General features: G+C 43.9%; 1 protein-coding gene across 3 annotated transcripts in view; it reads left to right on the top strand.

Annotated features, from left to right (window-relative positions):
- Window positions 1–438: 438 nt before the first annotated feature.
- Window positions 439–14,016, top strand: part of LOC139049038 (uncharacterized) — a 48,150-nt gene continuing 34,572 nt past the window's right edge. Inside the window, exons 1-7 of one of the 3 annotated variants that reach the window (XM_070524122.1) lie at window positions 439–591; window positions 2,009–2,112; window positions 2,835–2,892; window positions 3,030–3,056; window positions 3,711–3,811; window positions 5,493–5,510; window positions 10,167–10,232. In XM_070524122.1, coding sequence (XP_070380223.1) covers window positions 2,106–2,112; window positions 2,835–2,892; window positions 3,030–3,056; window positions 3,711–3,811; window positions 5,493–5,510; window positions 10,167–10,232 — 277 coding nt within the window. In that variant the 5' untranslated portion in view covers window positions 439–591; window positions 2,009–2,105. Of the gene's footprint in view, window positions 704–2,008; window positions 2,113–2,834; window positions 2,893–3,029; window positions 3,057–3,710; window positions 3,812–5,492; window positions 5,511–10,166; window positions 10,233–14,016 lie in introns of all 3 variants that reach the window. The other 2 variants (XM_070524121.1, XM_070524123.1) reach the window with 2 other exon arrangements.

The raw sequence follows: 14,016 nt of genomic DNA, 5'->3' as shown, positions 1-14,016 counted from the left end.
ATCTTCACGTCAATTTTTTTCTTTTTTTTTGCATTCATAGACCTGAGGAGGGGGGGGGAGTATTCTGTAAGAGTCCCCCTAGTGGACTGTCCATTTCGGCCGCTGCTGATTGGACGAAGCTGTACGAGCGAGGAGGAGGCGAGCGGCCCCAGCCAATCAGCAGCGGCCGAAATGGACGGTCCACCAGGTGGACTCCTACAGCATATCTCCCCTGATCTGTCTATCGCTAACCTCCGTGGGTACATGCCACGCTTACGAACCATCATGATCATCAACCTCCTCTTCTTCTTCTTCTTCTTCTTCTTCTTCTTCTTCTTCTTCTTCTTCTTCTTCTTCTTCTTCTTCTTCTTCTTCTTCTTCTTCTTCTTCTTCTTCTTCTTCTTCTTCTTCTTCTTCTTCGTCGTCGTCGTCGTCGTCGTCGTCGTCGTCGTCGTCATCATCGACGTTCGGCTCGTGTCACGAGATCAGCAGGAGAGCTCGCGGTTGGCGTTCCTGCCTCGACGAGGGTCTGGCTGCTGCACGTCTCACGACCCGGGCCCCGAGTTCGTGCCGGACTTTTCGACGAGAGCATCCACTCGGACTCCAGCCGAGGTTAGCGCAGGCGTTCTTCGGCCCCCGTTCCCGCGACAACCCCCGCGATCTATCACCGGCAGCTTCGCCACCGTTTCCGTCGAGCAGGCTCTGAAGGAATCGTTTTCTTCGGGTACGCGTGAACGCGCTATGCTCCCGGTTGCCTCACTGCCGTGTCAAAAAGCGTGGCAGTTTGGGCGAGTTGGTATGTCTTGACTTTTTTAGGCTTGTAGCTCAGACTTCCGCCACAGGCTGTCCGAATATGTGTTGTAACATGGTTACTTTCGGTTTTGTTGCTTGGTTTTGTGCAATCTCTTCGCGTCACATGGTTCGCTGAGTGTATAAGTAGCCTTCTGCGTCACGAAATAAACCATCAGCGGGAAGTTAGCGCTCACTCTGTAGCCTTCTGCGTCACGAAATAAACCATCAGCGGGAAGTTAGCGCTCACTCTGTTCTCCGTTCCTTTTGATTACCCTTTGCACCTTCCTTTTTGCTCTTTCTCAGCTGTGCCACAAGCCTAAGAAAGTCATTACTAGAGTGTGTTAAGCGAACTGGGTGCTCTTTCGCGTGTTGCCTTCAAATACTGCCTCTGATAAATACTACGTTGTTAGCAATGCTGTGAGACCGCTCTCTTGGAATATGTCAGGGTTTTCTTTTTTTGTTCTTTTCCTGCACAGTGCACTAACCCACTACACATAGACACCGCAGTAGCTTCACTGCAGGTCGACGTGAGGCTTCCGTGCAATAGCAGATAACTGTAGTTGCAATGTGGTCGCAACGATTGCATTATATATTGCTTGCGCTGACGTCATCCTACGCGTCGTGTTAGTGAACCGACGCGGTGAGAAGCTGCGTTCGTGACGTCACGTGCAAGGTTTCCACTGGCGCAGAGGCTTCCGTGCAGCAGGGTAGTGCTCAACTTTCTTGTTCTTTTTTCATCCCCCCCCCTTTTTTTTTTACCCGCCTTAGTTGCTTAGTCGCTTTTGTGTTGCTCTGCTAGGCACGAGGTCGCGGAATCGAATCCCGACCGTGGCAGCCACATTTCGATGATGACCGAATTCAAAAACACCCCCGGGGTGGTCAAAAATTATTCCGCAGTCCCCCATTCTGGCGTGCCCCATAATCAGATCTCGGTTTTGGCAAGCAAAATCCTCTACATTTTTTTCCCCTCCAGCGAAGTCAATGACGCGACATAAAATCGTTTCTAAGACGTTGAGCTTGAACAGAGAAGCGAAGCATGTGCGGTGTCCCGCGGACCGCTAAAACTCCCTATGTAAATAAAATTTCGGCGCGTCTTGGGAAACAGAAGCAATTTCCGTCATAACTATAGGCCACCTGCAATAGGTATACGCAGTTTCATTAAGCATGCGCGTGTTGCCCATTCCGCGTCTTCATGTATATATTGGGGCTGCTACACGAGCACGATAAATCATTGCAGAAAGCAGCCGTGCTGCCATCGGTTTCGTCAGCGGTGCCAGCCCACGGATTCGTGACTCCCCTTTCCGGCGAAGCCTTCAACTCGACGTTTCGCAGCCATGTCTGGTAATGAACACCAAGGCCTCTTACCCGAAAAGGCCTCTTACCTGAAAAAAAAAACAAAAAAACAACGCACTGGCTATACGTCGATATACCACAAAAAAAAAATAAACACGACGTACGTGGAAAGACGTTCCTTTCTGCTGTCAAACGTTTCGCCTGGTGGGTAGCCTTGGTCAATGACGTAATAAAAACGTGTCTCCACATACGTCATGTTTATTCTTGTGATATATATATATGCGTGTGTGGGAGGGGGAGGGTATAATGGTTTCAGCATTTTCATTTGTTGGGCGTGTTGCCAGCGAACAAGGACAGAAAGGTGACTTTGTGGTGTCGGCTCCTTTGTGTCCTTGTTCGCTGGCGCTAAATATGCTTTCAGTGGTATTGTGACTAAACCATTTGTTTTCCACTCCCTTCTGTAACGTCCCGCTGGGGCCTTGAAGGCATATAAAATGTATACATATATATATATCACAAGAATATACATGACGTAAGTAGAAACACGTTCTATGACGTATATCACGTAACTGACGAAGGCTCAGCCGAAACGCTTGGCAGCAGACAGGAACGTGTTTTCACGTACGCCGTGTTTGTGTGCTTATGCTATGCCAACGTAGCCAGTGCGTTTATTTTTTTCACTGCAACAGCTATATATATCGTAGAGTGCGATTGTGAAATATGACTCTCGGTCCCTTGTGAACTTGTCACACTTCGCTTAATCTACGCAGAAATGAGCATGCTCTCAGATTCTACCGCTACTTTCGGCACCGAGCAGCCTCAAGACGCGTGAGTATTCTTTTGGCTACAGTATATATATATATATATATATAGAATGTCTGTGTATATGTGGGTGTGTTCGCTTTTCACTATTATCCTTTCACAATGAACTACAATGATCTCTCTCCCTCCTTTCATTATTTCAGCGTGGTCTCAGATTCTACCGAAGACGAGTGAGTATTCTTTTGGCTCCAGTGTTTGTTTATATATATATATATATATATATATATATATATATATATATATATATATATATATATATATATATATATATATATAATGTGCGTGTGTGCATTTTTCACTATTATCCTTTCACAGTAAACTACAATGATCTCTCTCCCTCCTCGCATTATTTGGTAAACGCATCGATTCGTCCGGAGATGATGACCGGCATCCATGGGGGCCCGTTGTGCGAGCCTCACCGGCTCGTCCCCATGAAACGCATTTCCGGGCCTATAATTAAACCACGCTGCGGTGGGTGTTCATTCCTCACACGCGGAATTTACGGCATTCAAGCGCATTCAAGACCGCCCATAACATAGCACGTGCTTTTGGAAAGTTCGGTGTGGCCGTCGCACAAGACGGCGGATCTGACGCGCCGACGCGACGCAGAAAATACGCCCGAAATACGCTCAATGTGGTTGCCGATTCGCGCGCGATGCTAATAAATAGCGTCTTAATTCTGCACCATGCGTTTCACGTTTGCCTTGTCGGTCGGTAAATGAATGAATGAATGAATGAATGAATGAATGAATGAATGAATGAATGAATGAATGAATGAATGAATGAATGAATGAATGAATGAATGTACTTTTGCGCTGGCGCAGGGATGATGACAACCTGAAAGTGTCGTTCGTCATCTGCTGCAACCTGATCCTGTTCATCATCATGATCATACTGCTCATGCTGCTGTTGATGCGATACACGTGTGAGTATAGTGGCATTGACACCTCGAAGATACTCTCCGATGCAGTTGCCAGGCAGGTAGTAAGAGTAGCTTAGTAAGAGTAAGAATAACAACTACGTCATCACTGAAGCGCTGTGGATCCGCTCGCTTGAAAAAATAACACCTTCCACTCAGCCGGTTTAACTTTCGCAGCAGAGATGGACGCTGCCTCAGAGTTAGGATTGTGCTACACATTACCAGCGCACGGTCTCGTTAACGTAGTTGAATCTGTCAGTGTTAACATTATCGCCGAATCGAGGATAACAATTGAGCACCGTATCAGCAGGGAACGGTGGTTAACGTGCTGACGTCAGTAGTGCACGTTCCATAAAATAGCTAGGAGCGTAAATTTGCCGAACGGGCGAAATGGCGCAGAAGTTGAGGCGCTCGTGTGTGTTGCATTGCATGCAGACAATACTACCTTCTGCGTTAGCATTCCACTGCATGCTGTGCTCGTGATAGTTAGGTTCGGCGTGTCCTAAGAAATATACGTGTAGACGTTTCGTGCACAAATTACTCCCTCTACTGCCGGCATCCTGTACACTTGTGCCTTTACGCTTTCATTCGCAAGAAGTGCAATAGGCTTTCTGCGACCATTCATGTTAACCAAAAGTATATGTATTTGAAAGCTACTTATGTCTAGGCATTGCGCAGTAGCAGCTACGTAAACTATATACGTAGCAAGGCTGTCTGAAAATGCGAAGACATAAAGTATGGACAAATTTGTAAAGGCCATATATGGACGTACAGTTATGTAGACATATGTATAGACGATTAAAGCGAAATCCAGAGAAGTATCGTCCGACCATACATTTGACGATAACTATTTATGTCTAGTCATTACATAGTAAAACATACGTATGCCATAAGTGTAGCAAGGATGCGAATACGGATTAGAGAAATACATAAACGAATACATAAGCAAGTGCAGAAAAAAAGTCACATAGGCAATATTAGAGAAATGTCTACAAATATAGTTATATACACAATACTACAAACATGAAGCACCAAAGGGACGAAATCTGGAGGCAGTAATGTGCGTGTAGTTCGAAACCTATCGGTGCTATGGCTAAACCGCGATGAAGCAAATTGAGAACGTCCTCTAACATTTCGATAGTCTTTATTCTATATAAGCTGGTCTGTAGGCTTCTAGTAGAGGACTTAGGGGCGCAGGGTCGTGTCCTTTTGACTTCAGAAAATAGTCTCAAAAAAAAAAACCTGCTAATGGTCTTTTTTTTTTCAATGGATAAATTTGCAAACAAGTTGCCTTCAGGTGTAAGGACAACATCAAATGCACATTACAATGTGTAAGACTCTGCGTCCAATTTTACAGTGCATTTACCAGTGGTATTTTTATGAAAAACAATGCTAAATAAACCTGATGTAGCCGAAACTTTTACGTACTCTGTGGTTGAGCAGATGCATGCGTGTTACCAGAATAAAATTTTCTGGTGACGAGTTTTTTGGAACTGTCACCTTTCGTACCGCCTACCTTCTCCGCTGTTAGAATCGCTGCACGTCCCACCTATAGATTTCGATATTGCTTATGTTTTTGCTATTTGTTCTTCACAGAGTGGTGGTGTTCGCCTTTTCGTTCTTCTTTTGTGAAACGAGCTTGCTCACTTACCAAGACTCTTTCTCCCGTTCTTATTTCTCTACGCAGCAACTGTAGAGGCAAGCGGTAAGTTTGTTAGCGTCGAGCTTATGCCCCCTTTGGCTGCTGGCACGTGCAGACAGACAAGACAAACAGACAAACAGAGAAACAGACAGACAGACAGACAGACAGACAGACAGACAGACAGACAGACAGACAGACAGACAGACAGACAGACAGACAGACAGACAGACAGACAGACAGACAGACAGACAGACAGACAGACAGACAGAGATAAATGAGTGCACGGTCGTATACTTGGAAATATTTAGAGCGGGATGCAGTACATAATTTACGTACGAATATGTTAACAGATAGATAGATAGATAGATAGATAGATAGATAGATAGATAGATAGATAGATAGATAGATAGATAGATAGATAGATAGATAGATAGATAGATAGATAGATAGATAGATAGATAGATAGATAGATAGATAGATAGATAGATAGATAGATAGATAGATAGATAGATAGATAGATAGATAGATAGATAGATAGATAGATAGATAGATAGATAGATAGATAGATAGATAGATAGATAGATAGATAGATAGATAGATAGATAGATAGATAGATAGATAGATAGATAGATAGATAGATAGATAGATAGATCAGACTGCACAGACCTGTTTAGCCCAGTGGGTGAGAACACTGGCTTCCGAGAGTGAGAGCGACGGTGACGTGGCATCGCGGCGATGCCCTCTGCCATCACGTGACATCCTCCGCGCCAGCGCACCAGCAGATATTCATGTTCGCACGCCCTGCTCCGTTGAGGCGCGCATGGAAGGTGGGATCACAGCCAGTGAGAATTTTGGTGCCGTTTCGCTGCTACAGACGCCACATTTACAGCTCAATGTGCCATTTTATGCCTTCGCATCACAAACTTTAACAAAAGCGTGTTGTTTACGGCTGTTTTGAAGCTCGCATTATCCGGAATAGTGGTAGTGGAAGCAGGCAGGCGGTTCCAATTCAGACGTGTTTACTGAATAAGGGAACCCTGGCACAACCTTGTTCGGCACCACACTGCACCCACTTGAAGGTTGTGACCAAACCGCGATTATATGTATGACAGACGTGTTATCGGTTGTTCACGTGGAGGTGGGTTGAAATGAGAGGTCGTATGATAAAGACACAATCATGCCCATTTTCGACGGGATGAGAGTTCACGTAGACTAAAGGTATGTTTCATAGATGTAAAACTGGCGTAATCAGGCAATAAAAAACGAGAAGCACGATTTTGAAAACTTTCAAGGAGTTGTATTAGAGTAGTTAGAGAAGAGTGTCATAGTATATACTCTAGAGCGAACAGTTGTCTTGTAGAGGGTTGGTTAAGTTCACTCGGTGCAGTTTTAAAGCTGGGGCGTAGGTACCGTAGTGAACAATTGGCAATGTTAATCACGTAGTCAATGCTTACGCTCCATGTAAGGTAATTGGTGATATAAAGTCCAAGGTAATTGTAGGAGTCAGCAGAGTCCAGTCTCATGCCATTGTCGAAATAAGGAAGTGCGTTAGTTCAGACGGTGAGATAAATGTGTATATTTACATTTGTTAATATTAAGATTCATGCGCCAGTTAATGCACCTGGAAAATATTGGCAGGGTCACTTCGTAGTTTACGAGAGTCTTCAGTGCTAGTAATCTAATGGTAGATTACACAATCGTCTCCAAATACTATAATTGAAAAAAAAACTGAACACTGTGTCGTAAGTCGGTAATAAAAACAAAAATAAAGCAGGGACCGAAAGGCAGACCCTTTTGGAACCCCAGATATGCTACAGGTGTACAAGTGGAAGAGGAATTGTTAGCCACTACTCATTCTTAATGACCTTGCAGAAAGTTTTGTTGCGACAGCAATTATATGGGCACTACAGGCGCATTTTAACGCGATAGCGTTAAGGAGCTCGTGTCGCAGAAAAGCCGGTGTCGTCGGCGTCGGTGTCGGCGTCGGCGTCAGCGTTTTTGCGGCGTTGACCGTGAGCGATAAATCACGGCAGGCACTCCATAAATAAAAAGCAACTTCCAAGATGGTCTGGGTGGGAATCGAACCAGGGTCTCCGGAGTGTGAGACGGAGACGCTACCACTCAGCCACGATTTCGATGCTTCCAAAAGGTACAAACGCGCCTCTAGTGAATGCGGTGTTGCCTTCGAAACGAGCCGTGGAAAGTTATACTGTGGTGTATATAGGTAATTATGAACATGTAACTTACAGAAGTCGCAATTACACGAGTAGCGAAGTGCGTTTCGCTGCATTTCTTCTGCGCTTTCCGCACACGGAGAGCCATCTTGCGGCAAACACAGAAGAGCCCCTCCTCTCCATGTACGGCGCTGCCCCGACAGATGGCGCGCCACGCGCGCATTGGAGCTGTCGCGGTTCGGACTCTCTCCCCTGACAACGCTTCGCCTCGCTCCCTCCGCAGAATCAAGCGTCCTTCCTTTCTTTAGATCACTATCTCTCTATCTCTCTGCCCGTGCCGATCACGGCGTTTGGCTGGCGTGCATCATTTCCCCCTCCGGGATACCGAGTTCTTTGGTTCGCTCCGCTTGCTCAGGCGCACGTTTCATTGCTGCGCCGAACGCCGCGTTGCTCGACCATATGGCTCGACGCTCACCGCGTCTGATGCGGGGCGCCTCGTAAGTGATGGCTGCCCTGTAGCCCATTGTCTTACACCCATTGGCGGGTCGACGGGAACGCTATCGCGTTCCACTCTTGAAGGCGAAGCTTAAGCGTCCTCCAATTTTTTTTGTCGTCGCCATCGCCGTGATGTTCCGTATAAGTCTAAGGGTGATAACACCGTCGCCGCGCGTCGTGTGCTGTATGCGCGAGTGAAAGCATGCGAGGGAAGCCGGTGATCGCGGCTCAATCTGGCCCGCGCAAAGGAAGAAAGCTGAGAGCAAGCGCGCCGTCTTCCGTCGCGTGAAAAGTAGCGGGGGGATGGGAGGTAGGGAGTGGGGGAGGGTCGTTGTTCTCCGGCAGCAACTGCGCATTCAAGCGAGCGGGAGCAAGGGAAGGGAACTGACGATCTCGCGCGCGATGTATGGAGGAAAGCGGGGATGCAGCGGGGAAGGGAGGGGGGCGTGGCTTCGACTGCGTCACCAAGTGCGTACCTAATGAATTTCCACGACCGCGCGCGGTCTCGTGCACCGTATCTTGAAAGGCAACTGCAGACGGCTCATACGTTTGTACGCGATGTGTTCTCGCCGCTCTTGCACTGAAGCGATTGACAGCACGAAGGTCGACAGCACGAAGGTCACTTCGCTCGCTGTTGCTGCGGCGCTTGTTCACACTAGCGTTTTGACATCGAGTGTCGGCGCTCATCGAGTGTGATGCATTGATGTTTGCTTGTGCGCACTGATACCATGCTTGCTGATTCGGTTAGTAAGCGAATGTTTCCACGTTTTTACGGCCGCTAAAGCTACTATCCTTGCTTCGTACAGATGTCTGCTACTTTGTTATCGCAATCGATGCCTCGTCTTTAGGAAAGAACAATTTGGTCAAGGTGTAATTCATTAGGCCTTGGAGAAAGTAAGTTGCGAATGAATATCGAAAGCTAAAGCAAAGTCGAGAAAAACGCGCTGAGTGTCGCCACTAAAATCGGTATTTGCGAATAAGTCGTTAGTAAAAAATAGTTGAGTATCGCTAGAAACAATGTTTCTAGTATCATATTGACAGTAGTTAAAGAATGAGTTTTATTCTAAAATGTTCCCAACGTGCGAAAAAAAACGATGTGTTCAAAGGTGTTACGTAGAATGCTGGAAAGAGATTGTACTACAGTTTGGCATCATTCGCCTAACTTCAGTCACTGTGTAAGACTGAGCATTCTCAAACTGGGGAAAATATTGGACAGTATTATGGATGAGTAAACACCTGTACACTTTAGAATTTTTGAATTTATGAAATCTGTATATGCGGAAGAAGTTCCGAAATTTCGTACATGGTTAATAACAATCCACTGAATGATAATCGGACCCATTAGTTCGAAATTGTGGCCAGGGACAGGTGGGAGTACATTAAAGAGCCTTAATAGCTCTTAATAGCTACATAAATAATAATTTAATTAACTTAATTAACTTAATAGCTACATTAATAGCTCAAGACTGGTATTATTGTCGGAATCCGTTACAAGTGGATACGACTTCCTAAGTCGCCGGCTACAATTCCTGAATTGCAATGCCTGTTGTAAAGTATTTAGTTTAAAACTTGTTCAGCGATGCTTCGTTAAAAGTAAAATACTTATTTTTATTTGTCCCGCAAATAATGTCTGAGAGTAATCTAGGCCAGGGAGAAAATTTTACTACATGCCGTAGAGGAATTTTCAAAGATTCGGGTAATGATAAAATTAAAAAGCGCGGTATCGAGAAAAAAAAGGTTCAGCGATAGCGTGATAAGAGAGATTGCTCTTTGAAGGTGCGTCTGGAAGTATGAACGTTGGAAGTAGGAAGGTGGTTCCAGTCGACACTTGTGTGGAGTAAAAAAGAAAAAGAAACACTGTTCGTTCGGAAGGCTGGAACACCAACTTTACATTTGTGGCCAGATGGGGATTGAAACATAATACAGTGGTGTAATCAGTTTGTGTTTGTTTGTTTGCTTGTTTGTTTGTTTGTTTGTTTGTTCGCTCGCTCTCTTGCTTGCTTCTTTTTTTCTTGTGTTGGAAGAGTGTAGGCCTTTCTTTCTTTTCCAGAGGACGAAACCGATGGCGCGACATATAAAAAGGGTGGCGGCGGTGGCGGCCCTCCCCCTACAACAAGTGAGTACAAAATGCTTAATTCTGTCGTTACCGCTAGAAATGTGCTCATTTTCGATGCTCTTACATTTGAACGCGTTATTTTAAGACGTTGTTGTCGCAACGTATACTGTCATGCATAATATCATAGCTTGATCGCTCGTGTTTTGAATGGATTTATAGGGCTAATAGTTGGGCAAATTATTTTTTTTAGAATGCTTACGCGCAACTACAAAGAAGCACCTCAAGGAACACGATAAAAGCAAGAATTAGCTTTTTTTGACAAGTACTGAGAGTTAAAGAAAAAAAAAAGATCGTAAATATGCACCTATAGTTCCTAGTTCCCCAACTTCTGTAAGTCAGATCAGGCAACATAAATTATGAAGATGTGCTGGCGTCAATGCTAGCCACACAGTCGCGCATGCTATGCGGGAAAGCAGTTGCTTGTGAAAGCATGTGAAAACAGTTAAGTTCCTATCGTACAGGCAGCACTCGTTTTTGCTCTTTCCATCAGGCACCTGGCTATTGTTTTGCTGCATTCCTTAGGCTCGCGAAGCAATAGTTGTCAGATGAGGCAAGCATGCAAAAGCTTCCTCTTCATTGATCATTGCGTTCGATCTGCTTTTCTGTGCGAACAAGGTGGTCTAGTGTGCGTTTAACTGGTGCTGGAGCCTCGACTTGCTTTGTTCAGTTCCTGTAGAGTGCTGTACCGTATTGGGCAGTTCACATTGCTGTACATTAAGGAATAAAGGCACTTGCACAGGTGGTGATCGAAATGTGAGATATTAGACAGCTAGCCAAGCGTTGGTCGAAGGTCGGTCTGAAATCGTACTGCGTGCTCTTGTGCGAATGAAAACCTCCAACACGAAGAAGAAAAATTGGTCACAATAATTAGTACATACGATGTCGTAGTGCTGACGGATAAAAGCACACCGGGGTGGGAGGAAATAAAGTTGCACTATATATATCAGTCGAACACAATTGTCAAAAGGCGAGCATAAAAGGCGAGCAAAAAGCTTAAAAGAAGAAATAAAGATAGCCCGTGGATTGATAACGAAATAATGGAGCTTTGCAGCGTTAAAAGCAAGCTCCTTAGAAAATGCCAAGATAAACCTGGGGACGCTCTTGCAAGAGAAGAATTTAGGCACATGAGAAACAAAGTAAACGCTAAAATAAGACTAGCTAAGAAGCGCTACCACTCAGGCAAGTTTGCAGCTTGCAGTCGTAACACCGGTAAAACATGGAACTTGGTTAACACTCTAATAGGGAGACCTGCAAAAAAGAGTATTGATAATACTCTTGCGGACGCCTTTCTCGACTCACCTGCTGTTCAGATAGCGAATGATTTTAACAAACACTTTATCGAATCAGTAAACAACATTACAAATGGGTGCATACCGGCAAATATCCAAAACAATGTCACGTTCTCTAACATTCATTCTGCTTTTCTGCCTACTGTTGATGAACCAGAATTGTGGGATATTATACGATCCATGAGTTTAACAAGATCTCCAGGTTTTGATAAAGTTAGGATAAGAGATATAGCTGCGAACTTCGAGGTGCTCAAATCAACGCTACTTTACATCCTAAATGAAACATTAAAAACCGGTCAGATAATGAAAACATGAAAGTTAGCATTGCGAGACCTCTTTATAAGAAAGGATCTCGAAAGCTTTACGAGAATTACCGACCAATTTCAATTCTTTCGTCTTTGGCATGCATATTGGAAAAAGTAGTCTATATTAATATGGCCTCATTTTGTGAAAAGTTTAGCCTTATCAACCCGGCGCAGTTTGGCTTTCGCTCAGGACAGAGTACTGTGGGTCTTTTGGAAGATTTTAATGACTATATCTGTAACGAAATCGATAAAAACAATGTTGTTTTGACTCTTTTCGTTGATTTACAACGGGCATTTGACACATTAGATCATGAACAGTTACTATCAAAACTAAGCAGGTGTGGTTTCAGAGGCCCGTATTACTCATTTTTTTAAAATTATTTAACAGGCAGACAAGAGTGTGTCCGTGTGGCGGAGTCCTATAGTTCTCTGTTGCGTGTTAAATCAGGGGTACCGCAAGGGTCCGTATTGGGGCCGCTTTTGTTTGAATGATCTTGCTTGCTTACCACAAAAATCAAAAATTTATTTTTACGCTGATGACACGGCTTTGGTTGTATCAAACAAATTTTCAAACGAAGCCGCGAGAGTGTTACAGTATGATGTCTGTAAACTACTTGGTTGGTTCATTAATAACAAAATGTTCATTAATAAATCGAAGACTAATATGATATGTTTGCACAGCCCATATAAAGCAGTCGCGGATATTTCCCCTGTTTATCTCCACACCAGTGACTACCTCGCATGCTCATGTCCTCCGGTAGCTCTGGTAAATAGCACAAAATACCTGGGTCTACACTTCGACGACACATTGTCATGGAATGTCCACATTGAAGAGCTCGCAAGGCGCTTACGTGCTGTGTGCGCTCATTTGTACGCCCTAAAATCTTTCTGTGATGTAAATATTCGTAAAATGGTTTACAAGGCACTTGGGGAATCGATCATAAAGTAGGGAATAACAATTTATGGCTTTGCTTCTTCTAGTAGACTTAAGATAATTAACCGCATCCTAAAAAAAATTGCCTATAGCTTGCCTATAGGCAATTGCCTATAGCTGCAGCAAGATCTCTTGCTGAGCATGTACCAGTCAGGCATGTTGTTTGTCGAGCAACAAGTTTTGTTCGACGCCATGTGTAAAAGTTATTTTTCTACTAAATTCAAAAACTTGAACGTGAAATCTCGCAGCTTACGTAAGACAGAAAAATATGTGGTACCTCGTGTGTACACAAACTACGGCAAGAGAACTCGTGCTTTCTACGTGCCGGCTAATTTCAATAAATTGAATGAGAATGATATCGCGGGAACATTTAAACAAATAAAATCACATTTAAGGTCATGGGTGATAAGTAATGCCCACGTTCTTTGAAGTTTTCTTCGGGATTTGAAACATACGAACCTGATTGCGAACTCATCTCTAATGTCAATGTGTATATTTTACCTGTTGATGCAATAATATCTTTTGTTCAAATAATATCTTTTGTTCACTTTTGCAATGTCATTTTTTTCCTATATTAATTTATTTGTACACATATGAGTACTACCAGCTGACTGCCCAGCCTCGCACACAAGCAATGTTGCTTATGCGGGCTGGATCTGTAACCATGAGATGACTGGATGTAATAAAGATTATTATTATTATTATTATTATTATTATTATTATTATTATTATTATTATTATTATTATTATTATTATTATTATTATTATTATTATTATTATTATTATTATTATTATATATGTCGCCGTGAAAAAGACAAATCCACTTGTCGAAACATTGGCTCCTGCTCTTGCCTTGTTCCCATGCTGCTGAAAGGCCTTGAGAAGTATCGCACAAAAAGCCCATTATAGAAAGTCACAATGCACATTTTTTCCGACAAAGCCAAGCGAAAATGCTAAAAAAATGATATTAGAGAGTATTTCATATTGCTACGGAACAGTGTTTACAATGACGAAGAGGCGAGTAGTTATAGAAGACGACGACGACGATTAGAGGCTAGCGCAGGCTGTTGCCTCTTGGCCAAGTGCGGCGTATTGCCTTGTAAATATGCTTGTATATAGCTTGCCGTCTGCGTCTTCCTACATAACAATATTCAGCTTACATAGCTTTTGCGGTAACGGCCCCCACCCCCGCCCCCAAACACACAACTTGTCTTCTTTACTTGGAGACCAAAACGAATGTTAGGTTGAGATACATA

This window comes from Dermacentor albipictus, chromosome 8 (genome assembly GCF_038994185.2).
Source record: "Dermacentor albipictus isolate Rhodes 1998 colony chromosome 8, USDA_Dalb.pri_finalv2, whole genome shotgun sequence".
NCBI classification, from domain to species: Eukaryota; Metazoa; Arthropoda; class Arachnida; order Ixodida; family Ixodidae; genus Dermacentor; species Dermacentor albipictus.
Note: the sequence above shows the minus strand (reverse complement) of the source record. Positions and strands in the feature narration are given on the sequence as shown.